Source organism: Colletotrichum fioriniae (genome assembly GCF_027942845.1).
Source record: "Colletotrichum fioriniae strain IMI 355084 chromosome Unknown scaffold_15, whole genome shotgun sequence".
Lineage (NCBI taxonomy): Eukaryota > Fungi > Ascomycota > Sordariomycetes > Glomerellales > Glomerellaceae > Colletotrichum > Colletotrichum fioriniae.
In genome coordinates, this window is record NW_027076851.1 from 1,170,380 (window position 1) to 1,190,555 (window position 20,176).

General features: G+C 51.5%; 6 protein-coding genes across 6 annotated transcripts; 1 reads left to right on the forward strand and 5 right to left on the reverse strand.

The window, feature by feature from the left end:
* Positions 1-229: 229 nt before the first annotated feature.
* Positions 230-1,890, reverse strand: N0V96_010822 (uncharacterized protein; the record flags this gene model as incomplete). Its single annotated transcript, XM_065759060.1, has 2 exons — positions 230-1,799; positions 1,886-1,890. The coding sequence occupies 2 exons, from the start codon at positions 1,888-1,890 to the stop codon at positions 230-232; spliced, it is 1,575 nt and encodes a 524-aa protein (XP_065612370.1).
* Positions 1,891-5,321: 3,431 nt separating this feature from the next.
* Positions 5,322-6,446, reverse strand: N0V96_010823 (uncharacterized protein; the record flags this gene model as incomplete). Its single annotated transcript, XM_053196930.1, has 1 exon — positions 5,322-6,446. One exon carries the CDS (start codon positions 6,444-6,446, stop codon positions 5,322-5,324), a length of 1,125 nt encoding a protein of 374 aa, XP_053045618.1.
* Positions 6,447-7,837: 1,391 nt separating this feature from the next.
* On the forward strand, positions 7,838-9,932 carry N0V96_010824 (uncharacterized protein; the record flags this gene model as incomplete). The annotated part of the gene is made up of 2 exons (XM_053196929.2): positions 7,838-7,844; positions 7,924-9,932. The coding sequence occupies 2 exons, from the start codon at positions 7,838-7,840 to the stop codon at positions 9,930-9,932; spliced, it is 2,016 nt and encodes a 671-aa protein (XP_053045617.2).
* A 336-nt stretch (positions 9,933-10,268) lies between these two features.
* On the reverse strand, positions 10,269-11,132 carry N0V96_010825 (uncharacterized protein; the record flags this gene model as incomplete). Its single annotated transcript, XM_053196928.1, has 2 exons — positions 10,269-10,922; positions 10,992-11,132. The coding sequence occupies 2 exons, from the start codon at positions 11,130-11,132 to the stop codon at positions 10,269-10,271; spliced, it is 795 nt and encodes a 264-aa protein (XP_053045616.1).
* Positions 11,133-13,775: 2,643 nt separating this feature from the next.
* Positions 13,776-14,201, reverse strand: N0V96_010826 (uncharacterized protein; the record flags this gene model as incomplete). The annotated part of the gene is made up of 2 exons (XM_053196926.2): positions 13,776-13,999; positions 14,060-14,201. 2 exons carry the CDS (start codon positions 14,199-14,201, stop codon positions 13,776-13,778), a joined length of 366 nt encoding a protein of 121 aa, XP_053045614.2.
* Positions 14,202-17,212: 3,011 nt separating this feature from the next.
* On the reverse strand, positions 17,213-19,919 carry N0V96_010827 (uncharacterized protein; the record flags this gene model as incomplete). The annotated part of the gene is made up of 2 exons (XM_065759061.1): positions 17,213-19,723; positions 19,914-19,919. The coding sequence occupies 2 exons, from the start codon at positions 19,917-19,919 to the stop codon at positions 17,213-17,215; spliced, it is 2,517 nt and encodes an 838-aa protein (XP_065612371.1).
* Positions 19,920-20,176: the final 257 nt, after the last annotated feature.

The following is a 20,176-nucleotide window of genomic DNA, read 5'->3' on the forward strand; positions in this document are numbered from 1 at the left end:
GAAAGAATACTTCATCGTAATCAGTTTCTCTGTCCATTGATTAACCTGTGAAGCTCAAATTATCCTCTTTGCTATACGTTTTGTCTATCTTCCCAGTGACTCCAAGTGTTGACTCTCCTCCTTCTTCAGGATTCAAGGCCGAAATGCCCGTGAGCTTTGCGCTTTGTCGCGCGGAAATGCAATGGTATCATAAACAACCTACTCCAATGCCGGTTCAACATCCTTATGCCTAGTCAATCTCAATGATCTCAATGTCCGAGGTCACCAAGGAGGTCGTCACTTCGGCCTGAATCTCATCCTCCGCCTCAACTGTATTGCTACTTCCCCTCGGTGTCTGTGTCCGGCTTGATTTCGTCATCTTAAACGTGAACCGCTCAACCAAAAATGTGCTTCCAAGAGGACGCTTCGCAGGCACGGCGCGACTCGACGATGACGCTGGCGATGCCGAGCCAGATATACTGGTACGCGACTCCGCTAGAGGCGGCGTGTCCATCATTCGCACATCATCAGAGAGGTCGTGTAGAATGTGGATTCTTGGTGCGACTTCATCCCCGTCAACCAGAGATCCCAACCACGCCTGGCGAAAGGAGATACCCAACGCTAACGACACCTCCCTAGTCACACTGTTTCCGATGACCTTCCATTGGTCTTTGGGTGCCCCGAGGAGGACCTCGTGGTCTCGGAAGCCTTGCGCGCGCCGCGCTTCCATGATCGTCAAAACGCGATCCTGTTCCCAATGCATGATGAATCCAACGCGGGCATCTGTGGGTGCGGGAGTAGTTGTAATCGTCGGCATGACCTTGCCTGGTAACGCTCGTCCCCAGGAGTTGGATATAAGCTCGTTAACCCGTTCGCCTTTCTCCGGGAAGAGGTTCCTCTCCGCCAGGGTCATGACTCCCTTTCCTTTGTTCCAAGTTTTGCGGAAATTCATTCCATGTGGGTGCATTGGGATGACACCCATCTGTGTGCGTAATCTGTTGGTAACACCGACGGCGACTCTGTGGTCGGGATAATTGATACAACAGTCTGCCTTTCCATCCTTGATGTCAGGCAAATCAGCCGTCGCCTCTTGTGCGCTGACAAACTTGAAGGGGGTGGGCATCACCAGCCGGTCGACCATTGACTTGCCGTTAGGAATCCATCCCAATCCTCGACTACGGATCTTAGCCGTATAGTGAGAATGAGAATGGAGAGGCATATCGGGAAGAGCCAGGCCAGGCGCAGCAAAGCATAAGAAAACTCGACTTCGACTTTGCGGAGATCCATAGTTCCAGGCATCTAACAAGAAGACCTCTGCCTGGTAGCCGAGCCCGACGAGTGCGCAAATCAACTGGCTGAACACATCCTCGCCTCGGCGCCCCTTCGGCTGAAGGATCTCCATCACATTCTCAAGCAGACCGTAGCGAGGTCGGTACGTATCAACGAACGAAGCGAATGCTGCCACTAGTGATTGGTTCTTGCGTTGCTCGGAAGTGGCCTTGTCGATGGTCAAGCGTGAGAAGCCAGGGCATGGACTACCACCCGAAATGAAGTCGACCATCCCGATCTCAGGTACCCTTTCGCAAAACTTCCCTTGCAGGGCAAGCTGTTGGAGGTCGTCGATCGATCCAGCGAAAGGATGGACGGTATTGGTGGTAGCATTGGCCATGTAAGTATGGATGGCCTTGGTGTTGATGTCGTTGGCCCAGTTCATCTCGATCGCCCCGCCTTCTTCAAGGCCGCGACCGAAATTCCCACCTCCACAGAAGAGATCGAAGCCCCGGAGCTTTTGAAACTGCTTCCTGGGATCGAATCCCTGTCTGAGCGATAGAGTGGAAGCATCCTCAATAATGGGACTCATGACACTGTTTCGCCATCGCTTCGTTATGTAGAAGGCATTGCCCACGCCATTGCGATCATATGGTGGTGGTATCTTTTCGTCGGGGCCGAAGACTCGAACGAGACATCTACCATGGATGTTTTCCTGTCCAAGAGTAAACTCTTCGTCGGTGTAGACAAGTTTGTTCGGTGGAACATTCATGTCAGGCTGCAGGCGATGTCTGCGCTCCAGGCGGCGAAAGGTTGCTTTACCATCGGCGTCGGGGAGAGTTGCTAACTCGCAAGGCTCGACTGTAGCGTCATCTGACTCTAGGCTTACCAACAAAGTGTCTCCAACCAGGTAAGAAAATTCCAGTCTACCTTGGCGGTGAGGGCATCGCAGATGTTGCTCTTTGAATGTAATCCATTTTCGCTCCTCATGGAGGTACGTTTGCCGACAAAAAAACTCTGCATCTGTTCCAGACGAACCTCCCCAGTCTACCCTATGTACTGCCAGTACCTCATCCTCTTTGATCTTTCCGACGGCAGAGTCGCGGCAGGTACAGTGGTCAGAGAGGAAAAGCTCGTTGTTCCATGGATATCTCATAGTACCGCAGAGCGTGTGGGTAGGCGTGTAAATCCATATGACGTCAAAACTTTTCTGCCGTGAATTGCGGACGTTGTGGACCTTTTGAACGAGTCCAAACCAACAGTCGACATCATTAAAGCCAGTAGCAGCTTCTCGAACCCAATGGTCTTCGTTGTCGTCTCTATGCGTGGAAATCACATCTCCGACTCGTACTTCCTGTCCGGTCTTCTCAAGTATGACCTTAGGCGCTGTATGGATTCTTATAGCCTCCTCCAAGCCTAGGCCCTGGATGACGCCATTTCGGATCTTTTCCACGTCTGCGCTCGGACTGGTTGCCTCCATCATCAGCCCACAGGGTAAATGATGGAACAAGTCGTTAACGTAAGGAGTTACCACTGTTCTAGGTATGTCAGCTGGCTGACGTGTCTTTGGAGTCGACTTTGGCGTTGGCGACGGTGAAGTCTGTGGCGTATAAGCATCACTCCCAGCGGCCCGGAGTATCTTCTTCTGGCTATCAGCGAATGCAGTGAACTCGCGAATTTCTCTCCAGAGATAGATCGTTGTGGCTTTACGGTGTCCAAGGACTCCATAAACTTCCTTATAGATGAATTCGACGTTTGGCACAATTGCTGTGCAAAAGTCCTCTCCGGAATATTGCCGCCGCCATTTGGAGAAAGCATCTGAGTGACTATGCGTATCTGCAAGCCATCGTGAGAAGTCGGATCGGAAGTCCCGAAATGTGACACGACGACTCTGCTCTATAGCAGCGGAGAGATAGTCGACCACGTGCTTAGCCAGATCTGCAATCCAAATAAACCCGACATGGTACCGTCGGTACTCTGTAGCTGGGCTTCCAAGCCGATAATAAACATCTGGGCCTTTCTTATCGGCGATGGCAACGCTATATTTGGAGCGTATCCAAATCTCGGATCCGACAGTGGCCTCTGATGCCCCGTAGTTCCCAATGGGCAATTCGTCGAAAGGAATTTGCCTAACAAAAAATCGCTTCTCTCCCACGGACAAGACACCGTCGACGTACATTTGAGTGCATGCGGTCTGGATACTCAAATGTTGCAGAGGACGCATCTCGCAGGGATACCGTTTCTCGTTGTAAAGCTTGCCCCCTGGTACCGTGGCGTCAATGTATACGGCGAAATCTTCAATCTCGAACTCAATGAAGTCCTCCTCTCCATCGTCGCTGTTCTGTCGCATCTCTTGTAACAAAGACCGCACCGCTACCCATTCTCGTTCACTGGGTCGCGGCTCTTCGCCTTGGTAGAGACTCGCCGGCCTGGTAAGAGTACTGGAGGGAATGTCGATCGATATGTTCCGCGGAGGTTTGCTGGTCATCGCAGGTAGAATAGTGCCTACTTTTTTGCCATCTTCGTCAAACACCGGCTGCTCCTGTAATGGGGCTTCCGGTACAGCCTTGACCAGCATCGGCGGTCCTGGAATATGTGATGTGGGCAGCTCATCATCGATGAAGGGTGATGGTGCTGGTGCTTCCAAAGCTTGAGAAGGCACGCGATCCTCATAAAGGTCGGGGAGTTCGTTGGTCTGCTCCAGCTCCAGCTCCCAAGTCTCATTGACTTTATTGTTGTCATAAGCAGCGAGAAAAGGATCCTCAAGCAGATCCAGGTCTTCCTCCCAATCATAAGGGAGATCGCCATCCAAATCCCCCATTTCCTCTTCTTCTTGAATAAGCGTTAGTGAGATGAACACTAGCCAACATGATACTGAAAGACAAAGAAAACATACCAATAAGCGGAGGAGGCATGGTCGAGGTAGGTACGGCCCGGCTGTCGCACACGCATTGAAACCCTGCCTGATGGATGCTTTGTTTGCCGAAAAAACAGGGAAAGGCTTGCGGCTCAGCTGTATGTTGCAATTAAAAGTAGTGAGACCTCATAGGCAGGAGTGGTCAAAGTGAGGTCGGCGAAGTAGTGGCGTGCCCATTCGAAATGGGCACGATCGGAAGCGTGATGTCGTATATGGAAGGTATCTGACCAAGTATTGAGGCTGGGTAAAGAAGAAACAGAGTCCAACGGAAAACCTCGAACTAACTGATTTAGGTGAGTGCAGACAGGTGTGAAGGTGAGTTGGTATGGTACGGAATTGGGCAATGGCAAGGTAGGTACGCTGGCAGAAGGCAAACCGCGACGAGCAATGGAAGGCGAGGTATCTTTTGCGAGGTCTTTCCTCCCTCAGAAGCCTCAGAAGAGAGTACTAGACGTAGGTACCTAGGTGAGTAATGTCCACTGTTGAGAAGAGAGCAGTACTAAGTACCTCAGTCTCGCCAAAAGAATGCCGAAAAGGTCAAGAATCCGAAAAAGCTCATCTACTGACCTTAGGATTTGAGCTTAGCATTCAGAACAATTGTTTACTTTCAGCCATTCTACAACAGTTATCAGCGAATCTAATTAGGCAAGCGCGATCCACAATTAGTGCCATGCTGTTGCCGTTCGGCCGTTCCTGCAGCGGCTAGCGCAGGGTCTCCTGGAACCTCGAAAGTCACTTTGCACACTGAAGTACCTACCTATGTGTTGAGCGTAGTTCGGGCACCTTGGACTGCTCAATCGCGCCTTGAGTCAAACATTATAGCATCAGGTAATACATATTGCATTTTTTCCTTTTTTTTTTTTCCTTTTTCTTTTTTTTTTTTTGGTAAAAGAAACATGCAGAAGTGGTTTTGGGGTTTCACCCCATGAGGTATTCTTTGGTGATACTAGCTTGTCTCAAGTACCTCAGCAACGAACAGAAGAAATGTCACTCCCTGTGCCTTGATAGATTGATTTTGAGCATAAGCCGAGGCAAGCCAATTGTGTTTTCACTTCTAAATCGCGATGAATGGGTATAATTTGGCATCTTCCTTATTCATTGAGTTGGGTATCTTTTGAAAGTGCAACAGCAGTACCTAGTTTGAATAGACATAAACCTAGGCTTCCACTCTACCTTCCTCCTTTTCTTCTCTGTACTCGAGCACAATCCTCCTGACTTCGAAGACGACCTCGACAGCAATGAGGATGATGATGATCCACTCCAGCCTCGTGCTATGCTGCTCGCTCGACATCTCCCGCAGGACACTCGCAATCTCTTGCGCATAGTCCATCTTCTGGTTCAACGTCCGGATCCGTACGTTGACGTCCAGCGCACGGCCAACCTGCTCATAGTAGCCTTCCAGACCCAGTTCAGATCGGCTGTCCCAGAAGATGTCTGGAAGAGAGTCAGTGAGTTCTGAATAGTGATTGAGCCTCGCACGAAGGCTCAACAGCTCGCCTGTCTTTTGCAAAATGAACTTCCTGCCCAAAGGCAAGCCAGAACCCTTTGATAGCACGGAAGGAATCTTTCTGGTGCTCTCAAAGTAAGCCGTCAGCGCAGTTTCCAGCACTGCAAGCTTTGTACTTCGGGCCAGTCCGGAAGAGAATGCAATCTTAGCTAGGGTTGTATCCAGCCTGTCGCCGTCTCGCTCTTCGAGCTTTGTGCCCAGAACTACGATATCACCCTTCATACTGCTCGTCTCCTTGCTCGGATCGGACACGTACTCCAGGTCCTCCACCTCCCGAAGAGCCGGCTTTAGCGGCGTTTCTGCCGCGTTCAGCAACTGCTTCGTGACAACGTCTGGGGGCAGGGCCCAAGTGACAATTGTCCCCGAGGGAAAAACGAAAATATCACCGCCATTGACACCTCGTGCGTGTACCACCTCGCTCGCCTCGAACCCGCTCTGATATGGATCAATGTCAAATCCATGCGCTCGCAGAATGTCCAGAACCGTTCCCATATTGAAAGCTTCGGCAACACACACGGCGTTTATCAGTGTAGGCGCAGACACATCCATCGCCTCTGCTGGCACATCTCCTGGTTCTCGTTGCGCCGGCCGCTGGGCAATAATCGCTACGCGCCGTAGGGAATTCTTTGCGCCGGCGGAACGCACCGCCTTGCGCTTCGGTGCTGTGAGCTGAGACGATTCGTCATCTTCTTGCCTTGGTGGCCTCGCGGTCGGCTCGCCAGTGCTCTGGGAAAGGTAAACGTTCGAGGTGAAGAAGGTCCGCTTCCGCGGCATGCTCGCTGGTGTTGTGACATGGAAGTATCGCTGCGGGCAGGGCATGGAGCGAGCGGTGTGCAGCCCGCGGCTGAGCAAGGATACTATTTTGAAATGATAAGGTCGCATTTTGAGATTCCGGGCACCATTGAGCAATTCTGATACAAAGAGAAGAGGAGGAAAAAATAATGCTGCTTCGCAGGTTCGCAGAAGGCGCCTGTTGGTTTCTAAGTATGGAACCTTAGGTAGATACAAGCAGGGATCTTTTTCTTATCGATTGAGCTGCCTTATCGCACGTGATGCACTGCGGAAAGCTTCCCGCAGTCGCGACGTTCGCCCCCGGACCTTTTTTTCTATGGAACTTCATCAAGCTCCCCTAAGCCCCAACATAAAGTAGCCTCGCAGCATCTCAATCGTGGGATTACGAGGTTTCGCTAGCGAAGATGGGGCAATGCGGCCGCCGCCCATTTCCAGATCACACGGTATTGTCCTGACCAGGGGCCGATGGGTGCTTGGCCGCGACTGGCAAGCTGTGAGTACCTCCTCCATCTATGACAGCTCTCCCAGACTTCTAGTTAACATGGTTCTTCGTCCAAGCAGCTATCCCAACGGCACAACTACCAGCCCAGCCATACTGCCGCCGCAATACAGCAAACGCCTTCTTGGCAGCTGATCAGACCTTTCAAACGATCCCCTCAGTCACATGAAGCGCCGAGATCCCCATCACGGCGCGATTCGATACGGATCGTGCGCCATGAGCGGTCGATATTCTCAGATTTGCTTCTTGCCGATGCTGCCGACCTGTATCGCCTTCCCTCCGAACCACCACCCGAATCCAAGCTATCCAATCTCCGATTCCTAGCACGGTTGAGGACCCCCCAGCTCAGCGTCATCACCGCACAGGAAATCCTCCGCCAGATCCCAGAGCTCAGACCAGACATTGCGCGCCTACTCTGTGACGGTCGGCAATGGCAGGCAACCTTACGACAATTGTCCGCGAGAGGTCATACACAGGCGAATGTGTCTAGTTGGGCTTGGATCATTATCCCGCGCGATCCGGACAGGAGGGTCGAAAGATTTCTGAGCAGACCAGGTCACAAGCCACTGTTCGTCTTGTTCTACCTGCTCACCAGCAGGCCGTACTTTCAAAGTCCCGAATCCTTGCTGGGACTACTGAGGTACTGTAATGAATGGTATGCGGAACGACATAAGACGTCCGACGATGCGCCGCAGGCCTTTGACTTAGACTCGGTAATCACACCGGTTTTGTTCAGCAAATTACTCGACAAACTGTGTCAGCATGCGAGCAGACTGCAACCCGATATATTGCCCGATATCGCAGAGCTTTCAGTGGCCTACATCAAAAATATCCCGCCTGGCCATCGCCACCCAGACAAGGCGTACAGGCTCCAATGCCAGGTGCTTAATCGCGCTCTGCAGGCTGTATCAGTCGTATCGAGAAAGTCTCCATACCAGTATAGCTCTTACAATTGGACAGCTGTGACAAAGCTTCTGTCACTATCTTCAACCTCGGAGAAGACCATGGTCATTGAGGAAGAGAGCTATCGGGCGATTCGGCAAGTCTTGCTAGCTCTACCAAAAACAGCTTCAGAACGGGACACGGCCAGCACACTTGCCAGTCACTGGCCCCCACATCGGATTATGCGCGATGGCATGGAGGAGAAGTCTGGTCCTGAGGCGTACCAAAGCCGAGTTGTCAAGGCCGGTATCATGATGCAAGAGGGTGGATATAGCAAGAAGGACTTCGACTTGATCACGGATATCCTAGGTGGTATGGCACCTGATGGCTCGCCAACGGTTCAGACTAGGGCAAACTACCCGCGTCATCTTCGTGTTGAGCAAGGCGCATGGGCAGCTCAGATCCGTACGACTCGAAATGCACAAGAAGCTTGGGCCCTGTTCAAACATCCCCCAGAACAAGGGATGAAGCCTACGTTTGAGGTGTACAGAGAGTTGATAGCCAAGCTCTCTGCGAAGCCAGCAAAATCCGGGCATCACAACCTCCCCGGAGATGGGAGGGAGGTTTTCCCCTACAATGACGAGAACCTGAGCGACTTCGAGAGGGCGCGGACCAACCCACCCAGCATTCGCAAGATTGTGGAAGAGATGTACAACGCGGATATTCCCATTTGCGGAGCATTCTTGGCTGGACTCATCAAGCAGTCACCAAGCGTTGACATCGCTTTGCATCATGTCGATTGCAGTAGCTTGGAGGACGGACTCAAAAGCAGCATTAGGCAGAGCCTGAAAGACTACCAAGGTCTCACGGGGAGTGCGTTGACCAACCCGCCCCACGACATACTACATGCATTCATCGACCTGCTTTGTCGCCTCCAGCCAAACCGAACATCGAATACACCCTCGCACATCTCCAACAAGAGCATGTATAGCATCCACTATGCATTTCAACTTGCGCAAATGGGCTGGACTTCAGCCGACATCTCTGGCCGGGCGCCATGGGAGACGATACTCTTTAACTTGGGCAGATCCAACATCATGGTCAGCAACAGCAAGCCCCGCGAGAACAATATCGAAGTCTTGCATCTGGCGATCAAAGCCCTAAAGATGGCTGAGGGACATTCCGGACTCAATCTCAACATGATCACTGCATTTGCCAGTGTACTACGGAAAGCGGTTCAGCCCCGACTTGCCGCCTTGCTTACCATAGATGCGGCCAAATCGCCAATTCGTTCTGAGGAACAACCAACTGACGAAATGGAAACGGGAAGCCTGCGCGTAGAAGACACGGCTGCTTCACGGACTATAGACGAAGATGAAGAGTTTCTGTCGCTATATCAAGCGCAGAATAGCAAAATCAAGAGCCCCAAGGGCCGCATCTATCGACTTCATAGCTCTTTCAGTAAGCTATCATATCGCCAAATCCTTACCCCTATCTTCCAAAGCGAAGAGCTGGGTCACGGCCACACAGCAATCGAGACAGTCCAAAAAGCGTCGAGCCAACTCAAAGCTGCGTGGAGAGCGCTCGCCACTCTAGGTCCCGCGCCCAAACCCGATGTTAACAAGCTCGTGACAGCAGCTACGATCAACACGTACATGCGCACACTCGCGTTCCTTGGCGATCGCGAGGAGATGGTCCTGCTAATGTGGTGGGTCATCCGCGAGTGGACTCCCAAGGCCGGTGATGACCTTTCCCTGGCGCACGCGCGGTACCTTGCGAGGGCATTCCGTGCGTTTCGAGCCTACGCGGAACCTTTGCTCGACCAGGAGACAGTGATGGCTTTACGCGAGGAGGTCACGGCAATGAGCGGTAGCAGGAATGGGGGATCGATGCACTGGCCTTCCGATGAAGAGGTGGAGGAGTATATATACGAGGATGAGTGGGGAAACCATCAGAATCTACACGAAGTCATCAAGCGTGGCCTGGCCATTGGGCGAGAGCAACCTGGGCTGGAAGAAGACATCCGGGAGAAAGAGACATCCAACGGGAAGTGTCGGATAGGGGGTGGACGTGTAAGATATGTGTAATCATACCCACTGCATGATGGGAAACTACAACTGGAGGGGCCGATGTGCCAGGCGTCGTGTATAAAAAGGGATAGAATCGGGGAATATTTGGATAGATACCCAATCATACCAATACAAAGTTAACTCATATCAATGACTTTGGGGCATAGTTGATCTTGATTGTATGATCTTGAAAAGCAGCATCGTCTATTAACTAAAGCATTGCAGACTCTATGTTCCTCTTCCCTTCAGAGGCTGTATCTTTCCTCCTTGATCCAGTGGCCTTCTTCTGCCCCAAGACAACGTGTCCGTGTCTTCCTCATTTCCTGTCCAAGTAGAATCCAATATACCAGGCACCTATTCCTCAACGCTCTCTCTGACACGTTTGATCTCGGGCATCTCACCATCGTCGCCCTTTCGCTTCGCGGAAGTCACACGCACAACTCGCGGAGGCGTGCTCTGCGGTGAGTCCAATCCGAAAGCTTCACCGTGTTCCATCTTGTTCACAAAGTACGTTAGGCTCTTCTCTCTCTTGATCGCACGCAACTCCTCAGTCGTATGCTCAAGGAGGGCGCAAGCAAGGCGGGGGTGCGCGAGCAGGAGACCCTTGAGTCTGCTACGCAGACCAACGTCCGTCTCGTACTGCGGCATGATCATTTGCAGAGCGATCTGCAGTCCCTCCTCATTCTTAATATTGCCAAGTATGTAGTGGACGGTGTCGAGAAAGTCTGCGTGGTTGGTGTGGTTAGGCGCAATGGTAAGGAGTGCGGTATTGGCTTGGGCGTAAAGTTTGGCCATGTTGTACGTCTTCGCTTGGACCAAGACGCAGACAGTGAGAAACGCGCCGTGATCGCTGTAGTCGACCTCATAGGCCGGACCTTCCGCGTTTGCTTGAAGTCCCTCTGGTTTGTTGTTGACGCAGGGAATGTTGAAAGGCTTGTAGGCACCGGTGTACATGTACTTAAGGATCGCCATGGTGGTGTACCCTCCAGTGAGGACGAGACGTCCGTTCTATAGGCTTTGTGTTAGCAAAGACACCTTACTTAAGTGCTTCGTATAGCTAGAGCGGTTTCAACTTACGATCAGAGGCAACTTTTTCCATGCCTCACACTGGCTAAACACAACACACCGGTGACCGTGAAAGACCTTCCCGGACGCCTCGATCGTCAGGTCGCTCCACTTGCTGGAGTTGAATAGGCTGCTAAGATCAACACCCGCCATCTTGAATTTCCAGTGTATGTTGCGAGAAAATTTAGAAGTATGCTTGAGCGAGCAATAAGATAGTTCTATACGGTATAATATTTGCGGGGGTAATCAAATTGAAGTGAGATGGATGGAAAGAAAGCGGCTCTTATCAAGTTATCTGCAAGCTTTGGTCCCTTCTCGGTTGGTTTGTTTGGTCAAATAAGAGATAACAGTGATATGAGAGGATGAAGAAGGAATAGGAAGAGTTGAAGGGGAGAAGGGCTTTTTGTTGACGAGAAGTCCATTCCTGCTCCCCTTACTTGTAGAGAGAGGCAGTAAGTCGCTCTTTCTTTCTCTAGTCACATTTTGGATTCATTCATGCAGAACCTTAGAAGCCATTTTTTGAGTGAGTAGGTTTATTCTTCCATCAAAATTCTTGTCGCGACATACCTCGCGGATATCGTGAGGCAATTGAAAGCACAAGTTCCAGTCATAGAGTTCAGCTCTTTCCTCGCCAGCGAGTGTCCTAACGTTCCTGCCGTTAGGCTCTTGTATCGCTTTCCCCTCCTTCCTTCCCAAGTCCTCATAACGAACTAGATCTCCCCTTCTAATTCCCGGTACTGTTGAGCAATATGAGAAGAGGAGCGACTCCGTTTCTTGCTCCCCTGAACAATTTTGAACTCAAAGCTAGCGTCGCGAACCGCCTCTGCTTCTCTTCTCTCCCGATCACGCTCTCTTTCTCTCTTCCTAGCACGCTCTCTATCACGCTCATCTTCGACCCAAAAATCATCAGCTCTGAATCCCTGAGCTCGAAGATCAGAGATCTTCTCCTGTGCCTCGACGAGATCTTTCTGGGTCTCAGACAGAGCATCCAAGCTTGCTTCCATTACGTCGAGGGCAAGCTGCGGGTATTTGAGCATGGTGGGCTTTAGTCGATCCTGAAGCCGACTGCTGATCAGACAGTTCTCTGCAATTATCCTTGCAATACTTGCGAGATGGTTGGGGAAATCTGGGTGCTGGCCACACGTCTTGTAGAGCTCGTCGACCGTGTCAGGGAAGTCGACGTGATTTGTGGGTTGTCTTGCTGCCTTACACAACGCCCACGACGCTTCACTATAGAGACCGAGGAGTCCTAGTTCATGTGCCAGATGCATGGTATGGATGGACCAGTACATTGAGTGAGGCCGGTCATCATGGCCAGTCTCACTCGCTCGTCGGATCGCCACCTAGTATTACGCCTCGTACTTTCCGGAGTACAAGTATCGTAACATCGTTCCGAGTGCTTTGCCGTCATATTTGAGATGGGCGATGTCAACTCCGTTAACTTGGTTCTGTAAGATAGGCTGTTAGGAGATATCGTATGAGTTCTGTATACAGGGCTTACCAGTGGCCCAATGGAGACCACCACTTCTCTCAATCTCGGGCATTGGCTGAAGACAATGTTACGATGAATGGAGTGCTCGGTCTCAACCCCATCATCAGTATTGGTGGTGATGAGTCTAAGATCGCTGTATTCCCCCGACTCTAGCAGCGGGGAGAGGTCCAGGTCGCCCATGGTTGCGAGAATAGGAACGAAAGAGCTGGACAGAGTTGAGATAAGATGATTAGGTCGAAGGGCCTTGGAGTCGTCCAGCGACTTCTTCTTTCTTATGATGTCGTTGAATGGGGAAATGAATGAAAGAAATTAGGAAGGTAGAAAATTTAGGATGAAAGGTTCATAGACGAGGATGGCCAAGTTGTCGAAAATGTCTTTGACCGTTGACCAGCAACAGAATCAAGAGTGTCTATAGAAATTTTGAAGATGAATGTAGAATATGAGGGTAGAAAGAAGAAGACTACCCTTGGGATAGATAGTAAGTACGTGGGCCCGTGGCTTTCAGATAAAGGGGCAGCGGGATGAAGAGTTTGACCCTTGGGTGGAACTTAGAAGGGGAAGGAACAGGCCTCTCTCTCGGTCCTTCCATTTTGTGGTCTATAGAAATACAAGACATCGTTTGTGCGTATACTCGAATGAATACTCATGGCTGACAGGCATCGCTCGCTTGAAGTCCACTCCAAACGGAGTCTCTCTCTCTATCACGTCGTTATCTCCCTTATACCTATGTGCCGTCAAGTCCACTTGGATTCGATTCGGGGAATCACTATATGATCCCAATCTCACGAGAGTCTCCCCTAAGACCGAACATTCAAATCCCTGAATCACTCGACTTTCCCAGCTGGTCTATACTGGAGCTAGACCAGTCGGTCGTACGGATCAATCATCACCCATCATCGCGAAGATTCAAAAGTCCCATATTTTGGAAGAATGAATAAAATTTATCATTCTTCTACTTCAGATGATTAAGATATTAGAGAACCCGGGATTTAAAAGAGTGTTTCGAATGTGAAGAAAGGTGCGTTGTCAAAAAAGCGATGTGGACCTCAGTCATCGTCCGATAGAGTAACGGACATGGATCTGATCCCACATCAATGAAGTGGTGCGAAGCGTATGGCTGCTAGCTTGCCGTACAGACCTGACAATCTTAGAAGTCTCGAAGAGGGTGGCCGATGAGCGCAGCCAAGCTCCCAACGTCGACCCCAGTGAAGCTCTTGAAGGTGCCACCAGCAAACGAGCTTAGCGAGTTGCCCAGCTTGGACTTGACACTCGCAACGAATCGCCACTGTAATTTTGGGGTCAGCCTATAGGCTACACCACAATATGTGGTAGAACTTATTATTGCTTACCTGGAAGGCGTTCATGCTCTTGTCATGGTAGACAAGCCAGCGTGTAGTCTTCTCATCATTCTGGCCGTACTGGAAGGAGGTGTCAACGACAACAGTGAACTCCGATTCACCTGCGGCCTGCTTCTTCTTGAAAGCGTCAAGGTAATTGGTTTGGATGAAGAGGACGCTCTCCTGGTCCCCTATGAATAGCAGTGGTTAGTTAGAGGTCGGACATCCATGTGCGATTGGTTTCAACATACCCTGGCTCTTGTTGATGAAGGGAACACTGTAATACTCCTGCGAACGTTGCTTGCCCATCTGCTGCCACTCAACAGTGACCTTGTTCTTGTCGATCTCGCTGGCCGAGACGAAGATCTTGTTGCCTTTCTCAACGACGCCCATTTTGATATGATATGTAGGGATTGATTGATGAGATGGAGAACTTGTTGTAAAAAGGTAGATAGGTATCTGATGAAGTTATTTGATGACTGGTGCAGAAAAGAGCCCATAGACGGCAGGGTGGCCTCTTGCTTTTATAAATTTTCCATCGTCTTGAGAGCGGTTTGCTGGAACCAGTAGCTTTCCTCACACTCCTCCTGTCTGAGGCAATAAATTTCACATACAATTACAGATGCGCAACAGTAGAGAAGACCTTGAGTCTCCCTGCCCGAACTTCCATGCGGGCTGCTCGTTGGCTGGTTGCCTCTGCTTCGTACCATCGTGACTTTCGACTCGTCATCATCGTGCCGACCTCACATTATCGGGCAGCCTCATTCCATGTACGACTTGGAAAAGCTGTCGGCAGTTGCAGACATCGTATCATTCGCCGCTTCCAGACCGTCACAAGTCACCTTCATCCTCCTGAGCTGTGTTCTTCGCCTTTAGCGTGTGACAGGTCTCAATGCTTGCAGGACTCAGCTCTCCACCATGAGCTGATCGTCTCCGAACGACCGACTTCCCATCACACATAGACCGGTCTCGAATACTGTTCAAAGACACTCCTAGGTATGTTGAGCCAGACATGGCTTGTCGTGAGCCCCATGGGGCCGAATTTTGCGGGTTCAGGACCTCCATATCTTCCTCTTCCGGTAATCTATCATCTTCACAGTCTCAATGAGCTCTTCAGACTTCGTCAGGCTGTCTCGCTCATCACGGCATCGGTCCAAAGGGGCCCTACAAGATGCCCAGGTGGCATTTGCACAGCACGCAGATCGGCAGTTTGTGATAGCGGAATGATGGAAACGCTCAGCTTGCCACAATCACAGACCAACGCGGTGATGAAGTTTGAATTGGCCCCAGATGATTCATCAAAGGTGGTTGTATTGTGTACCTAGAGTGGCTTGCAGTGGGACTCTGGTTACAATTCTATTTGTGCTGTTTGCGTTGCCTGTACTCAGCACGATTTCTCCTTGGCCTTTGGTTATAGCTTATCTCCCATTGAGCTATAGTAATTCTCGGACGTGGTATTATCATCTCTTGCCTGTCGTCACGGTGTTGGGTTTCCGCTTTTCCCTCAGGCGTGAACCGAGTTGAGTACGAGCTGAGTAGCAATAAGGATTGCTGACGACTTTTACTCTCCATACATTCCTGCCATTGACTTCATCATCATATTCTCATAGAGACTTACCTGAAATTCGTGCTGCAGAGTAAGCTTGTAATTTAGGGGTTCGCGGTTCAAGTGTTGTGCTTGACGTTGCTTCCTTCAGATGTGGCTGGCTGAGGCAAACCCCGCAACTTCACACAATTATCTAGGGCTACTTTTGGTCGTCCACAAGTCTCACTCTAGGTAGCCATGTTGTCAGGGCTGGCTACTTTAGTCGTCTGCACGTCTCACTTTAGGTAGCCATGTTGTGTACATCAAACAATGTTTGCTGGTGTCGGTAGACCATGGGTAAAGAACATGGTAGAGTGGAGTTGACTACTTTCATTGAGTACCTTGCTGGAGTCTTCCGGAAACTTCAGCCTCTCAGAAGTAACAAATGCCTCACCCTTGGGTATATTATTTCGCAAGGCGCTACGGCGACTTGCAAGTTGCTCGTGGCAGCTGTCACAATGGGACCGGAAAGCACTCGGTCTTTGGTGTTCAGCACTGAGTTGTGGGATCTGCCATGGCAAGTGTGTTCAAACCTTACTTCCACAACTCCCGAAGCCCGTCAAAGGAGGTTAGCACTATGACTGGGTTTATTCAGTTGATTGTGGTTTCAGAAATGCGACGCCATATACGGATGCTTTAGTTATGATTGTAGCAAGGCTGGAACTGTTTGGCGTTTCCAAGGGACACATATGTTCCCTGATTTCTCCAACATCACAGATTGATAACACTAACGGGATTGAACCAGATTGATTTGACAATGAGATGATCGTGTAAAGCTTGTCTATTGTAAGCTCCGATGAGGCATAAACTTTGCTCAAGGGAGTTAGTCCCACGAGAACTCATCTTATACCAAACTCTTCACTGTTGTTGCCAGCCGGCTGGAAAGGAGTCCAGACGGATTTGGAGTCACGCTTACATCCAGCAGCACACCCTAATCCATTGGCATGACATGGCTTTCTCTCTCACACACGTACACAAAGACACAACTCTGACGCAAATGCCACTAGTTTTGATTAGGATACAAAGTGTCGGCTACTCGAATCACTCTATACACATGGAGCCAACCCCCCTATCCCCTTTCCACCGTTTCCCGAGCCAAGGTGATAAAAAGACCATGATTCCATTTCCCCTTCCCCACGTTGTGCGTTTGGTTTCATGGAAAACAGAAGAAAAGAAGGAAAAGCAAAACCCTTCCTTCCTATTGTGCCAATGTGGCACAAACCACGTCCATGTCGAAACACCCTCCGTAAAACTGAGAAAAGAACAGTCGCCCTTCCTGGCGATCATCTACCGAGTTTTGTTAACTCTCCTCCGAAAACTTTCTAATAACACAAGGGCCAGAACGCCAAGAGTCACAGGGTTGTTGGTCGAATCGAGAGATTTCTCTCATGCAACTGCTTCCCCATGTACCCATCCATCCATCATCAATCAGACCACCACTTTTGCGTCGCTCAGTACAGCGAAACCTGCTGTCCCGAGTCGCAGGCGAGATTTGTAGAAAAAAACAAAGGTCCCTCTCTCACACCAACTCCGAAAGGACATCGCTTCCCTGGCTATTCAGACACCGTAGAGTAAATGGAAATCGGCATTTTGTTGATGCAAGATACACCACGGCCGACTGAGTCGGAGATCGTAGGCATCATTTTTTTGCCGAGCCGGGCCGCGGTGAAGGTCGCACCGGTTGAGGCGGAGGCTTGGCAGATGGCGTCGTCTTCTGACCACCGTTCCGTGCTGCGGCCTCTGCCAAAAGTCTGCTGGACACTGGAATAGGCATCCGCGGATATAATTCCTGTGGCGGCAGGTAAGGATTGCCATGTTGCTAGTTTGGCTTCCTGTACGGCTGCTGTTGAGGTATAACCGGAATGGGTACCGGCGTCACTTTGTGCGGGATTGGTGGAGTTCCGTTCGGCTTTCCTACACTTCCGACAGGGCTCTGCGGCTTCGGGGTACCGCCTGCGGCCATGCGCGCTCGCATGTTGGCATTGTAGGGAGATCCTTGGCCGTTCTGGTCGTCGGCGGGTACTGGGGTCATGTTGTTTCCTTCATGTGTACCCTGTATCTTGGTCCCGAAAGCTGCGCTCGTTTGCTGTGCAGCGGCTCTATATCTCGCTTGCTCGGCGTGGAGGCGCTGCTGGTCTGTCCTTGCAACGGCTGTATTGTATCCAGTTAGAGAATTCATAGGTTGTTGAGGGAGGTGGCTACCATTCGGATAATGCTGACGGTTGATCGGAGGGGTGCCAGGCACGTTCTGGTGGGGAGTCGATCCGTAGTACCGTTGCTGCTGTTGGTGTGGAGTTGGCGAATTGTATTGACCAGCGGGTACTTGAGGCGACATGTTCCGCGATTGCATGTTGTTAGCACCATTAGCGTAGTAGCCCGCGTAGCCCTGGGAAGGCGTGCTCGGCTGTTGCGGGAAAGACTGTTGGTATGGCTGCTGGAAGCGAGCATTGGGCGTGCCGTGTGAAGGCGTGCCTGCGTAACCAGAGTATTGTGGAGGTCGTTGTTGAGATCCATACTGAACACCCTGGTGGCCATACGGTGTTTGTGCCTTTCCGACGTGCTGCGCATAGTTGGTGTATCCATTAGTGTTCCGGTAATTGCCCGGTTGACCGGGACGGGGCTGCTGCGCATGAGGCATCTGGTGGGGGGTACCGCCCGGACGAGGAACGGAGCCTTGCTGCGCGGGCATGGCAGGCTGCTGCCCCGACCGGTAATAGCTGGACGGCGCGATTGAGGGTGTTCGGGTGGGGGTTCCGTACTGCGCCGCCGCGTACTGGTTGCTGTAAGGGGTGGATGCACTAGGGGTTCGATGAGGGGCAGGCCGGTTCGACGGAGCAGAAGCGGCGGCGTTCTGCTGTTGACGCATCCGGGCTTGCGTTGCAGCATCGTCCTCCATCACGCCCTTGTACTGATCTGTGCGGACCTCGAGCTTGGTGCTGATGAGAAGCTCCTCAAGTTGGTCACCATTGAGTTTAGCCACTGCGTAGGGAGGGAGAGTGCCAACAATCAGACTCAGCTGAGCCCTCAATGCTTCGTACGTCATAGTCTCCTCTTCCGTCGGTGCCGAGACAGCACCGTGAGAAAGCAAGTCGCCATTGACGGGATCACCTGCGTAACGGTTCTGTGATGATGGCAATGTGAGGTTGCGGATGCGCTGATACGACAGCAAGGTCTCAATCATGTCGGTGACTTCATCGAGGAATTCGTCAACCTCCTTGTCGGCGGGGTCCTTATCCTTGGGTTTCGACAGGACCTCGTTCATGTCTTCCAGCGCCGGATCCACCAGCCATTCATCCCACTTCTCAATCGCCTCAGTGACGAACTCCTCGTCCACGTTCTCAGTCTTCTCACCAACGTGGTTCTCGAGCGTGTCATCATCATCGACTTCCTGCAACTCGGACTCGATGAGGCGGTTGAAGTTGCGCTGTCCAGTAAGCTGCCAGTACATACGACCAGCATGACTGGACGGAATGACGGAGCCGGAATCGTCTCTGATGGGCGCGAAGCTGGAGAACGCGCTGCGAAACAAGGACTCCATTTCGTTAACCTCAATTTCGGTAGACGAGGGTCGGTGACCTGCAAGACTTTGAGCGCGTTCGCGCTGTCTAGTCTTGCTCTTAGACGAGGGTGCCGCATTGGTGTAGTCCAAGTAGCAACCGACTGCGACCTTTTTGCTAGAGTAAGATTCGTTGTAGTACTTGGACTTTTGCGCCGGCTCGGGGTGGTAGAAACCGAGGACGTTTCCCTTGACCAGCTGCTTGGGTTGCTTAGGCGGCTGCAGTGGAGGGAGAGGTCTGCTCGAGGAGAAGAGCTCTCCAAGAGTAGCTGATCTTTCGCTCTGGCGAGAAGGAACAATGTAGGTTTTCGATACGCCTAGGGGAAGTTCCAAGGACGATGCCTTCGCAGCCAAGCTCTCCTGTCCTGGGACCTTCTTGGGTAGACTTGAGAAGAGTTGCTTGCCATGAGGGCCAGGGCCAACAACCGTCAAGACAGCGTTGCCTGGAGTGAGTTCTGGGACCGGTTTGGTGTTGCTGACGTTCACAGCGCTGCGTGGGTACGATATCTCCCTTCGGAGGAGGTCCATGGCCTTCTGCTGAAACTCCTTGGTCTGCACCACAGCGCCGCCATCAATGACCTCCTTATCCTTCTCAACCTTGGCCGATTGAAGTTCCTGAAGTTGATCTTTGACAGCTTCCACGACATCGGCCGCGAGTTCGTCGACATGCGAGTACGAGTCGTGGCTGACCTTGTCGGCGATGGTGGCTGGGCTATCGGCGGACTTTTGGCGTTTCGCGTCGGGCTGCTCCGCATCGAGTTCTGGAAGGCGACGCTTCAGAATTGACGGGTTTGCATCGAAGCTTTGGACTGCATGTCAGTACAATGCGGCCTCGGGGCTGACGAAGGGGGGATGGCGCGCAGCCAAGGGCGCAAAGGGGGTCGCGGCAGTCGTACCTGCTAAGAACAGCGAAATAGTTCTTGATGAGGGGTTTATGATCCTCCTTTGGGACTTCAGCATCGACTTCCATCTTCTCCGGTCCATCGCCGTTGACCTCGTCGCCCTCATCCTCGGTGTCGCGCTTCCTCTTCACAGGGACGACGGGCTGGGGGGACTCAGCATGGTCCGGTCCAGGGATGCCGTTTGCCTGGACCGAATCCGGCTGCGCCATTGTGAAAATCGTCGTCGTGAATCGTGGTTGTGGCTATCGGTGGGAATTGTCGCGATGCCAGGGCGTTTCGGGCGGTTCGTTCTGTCGATGTCGCGCGGGACGACGGGGGTGGTAGG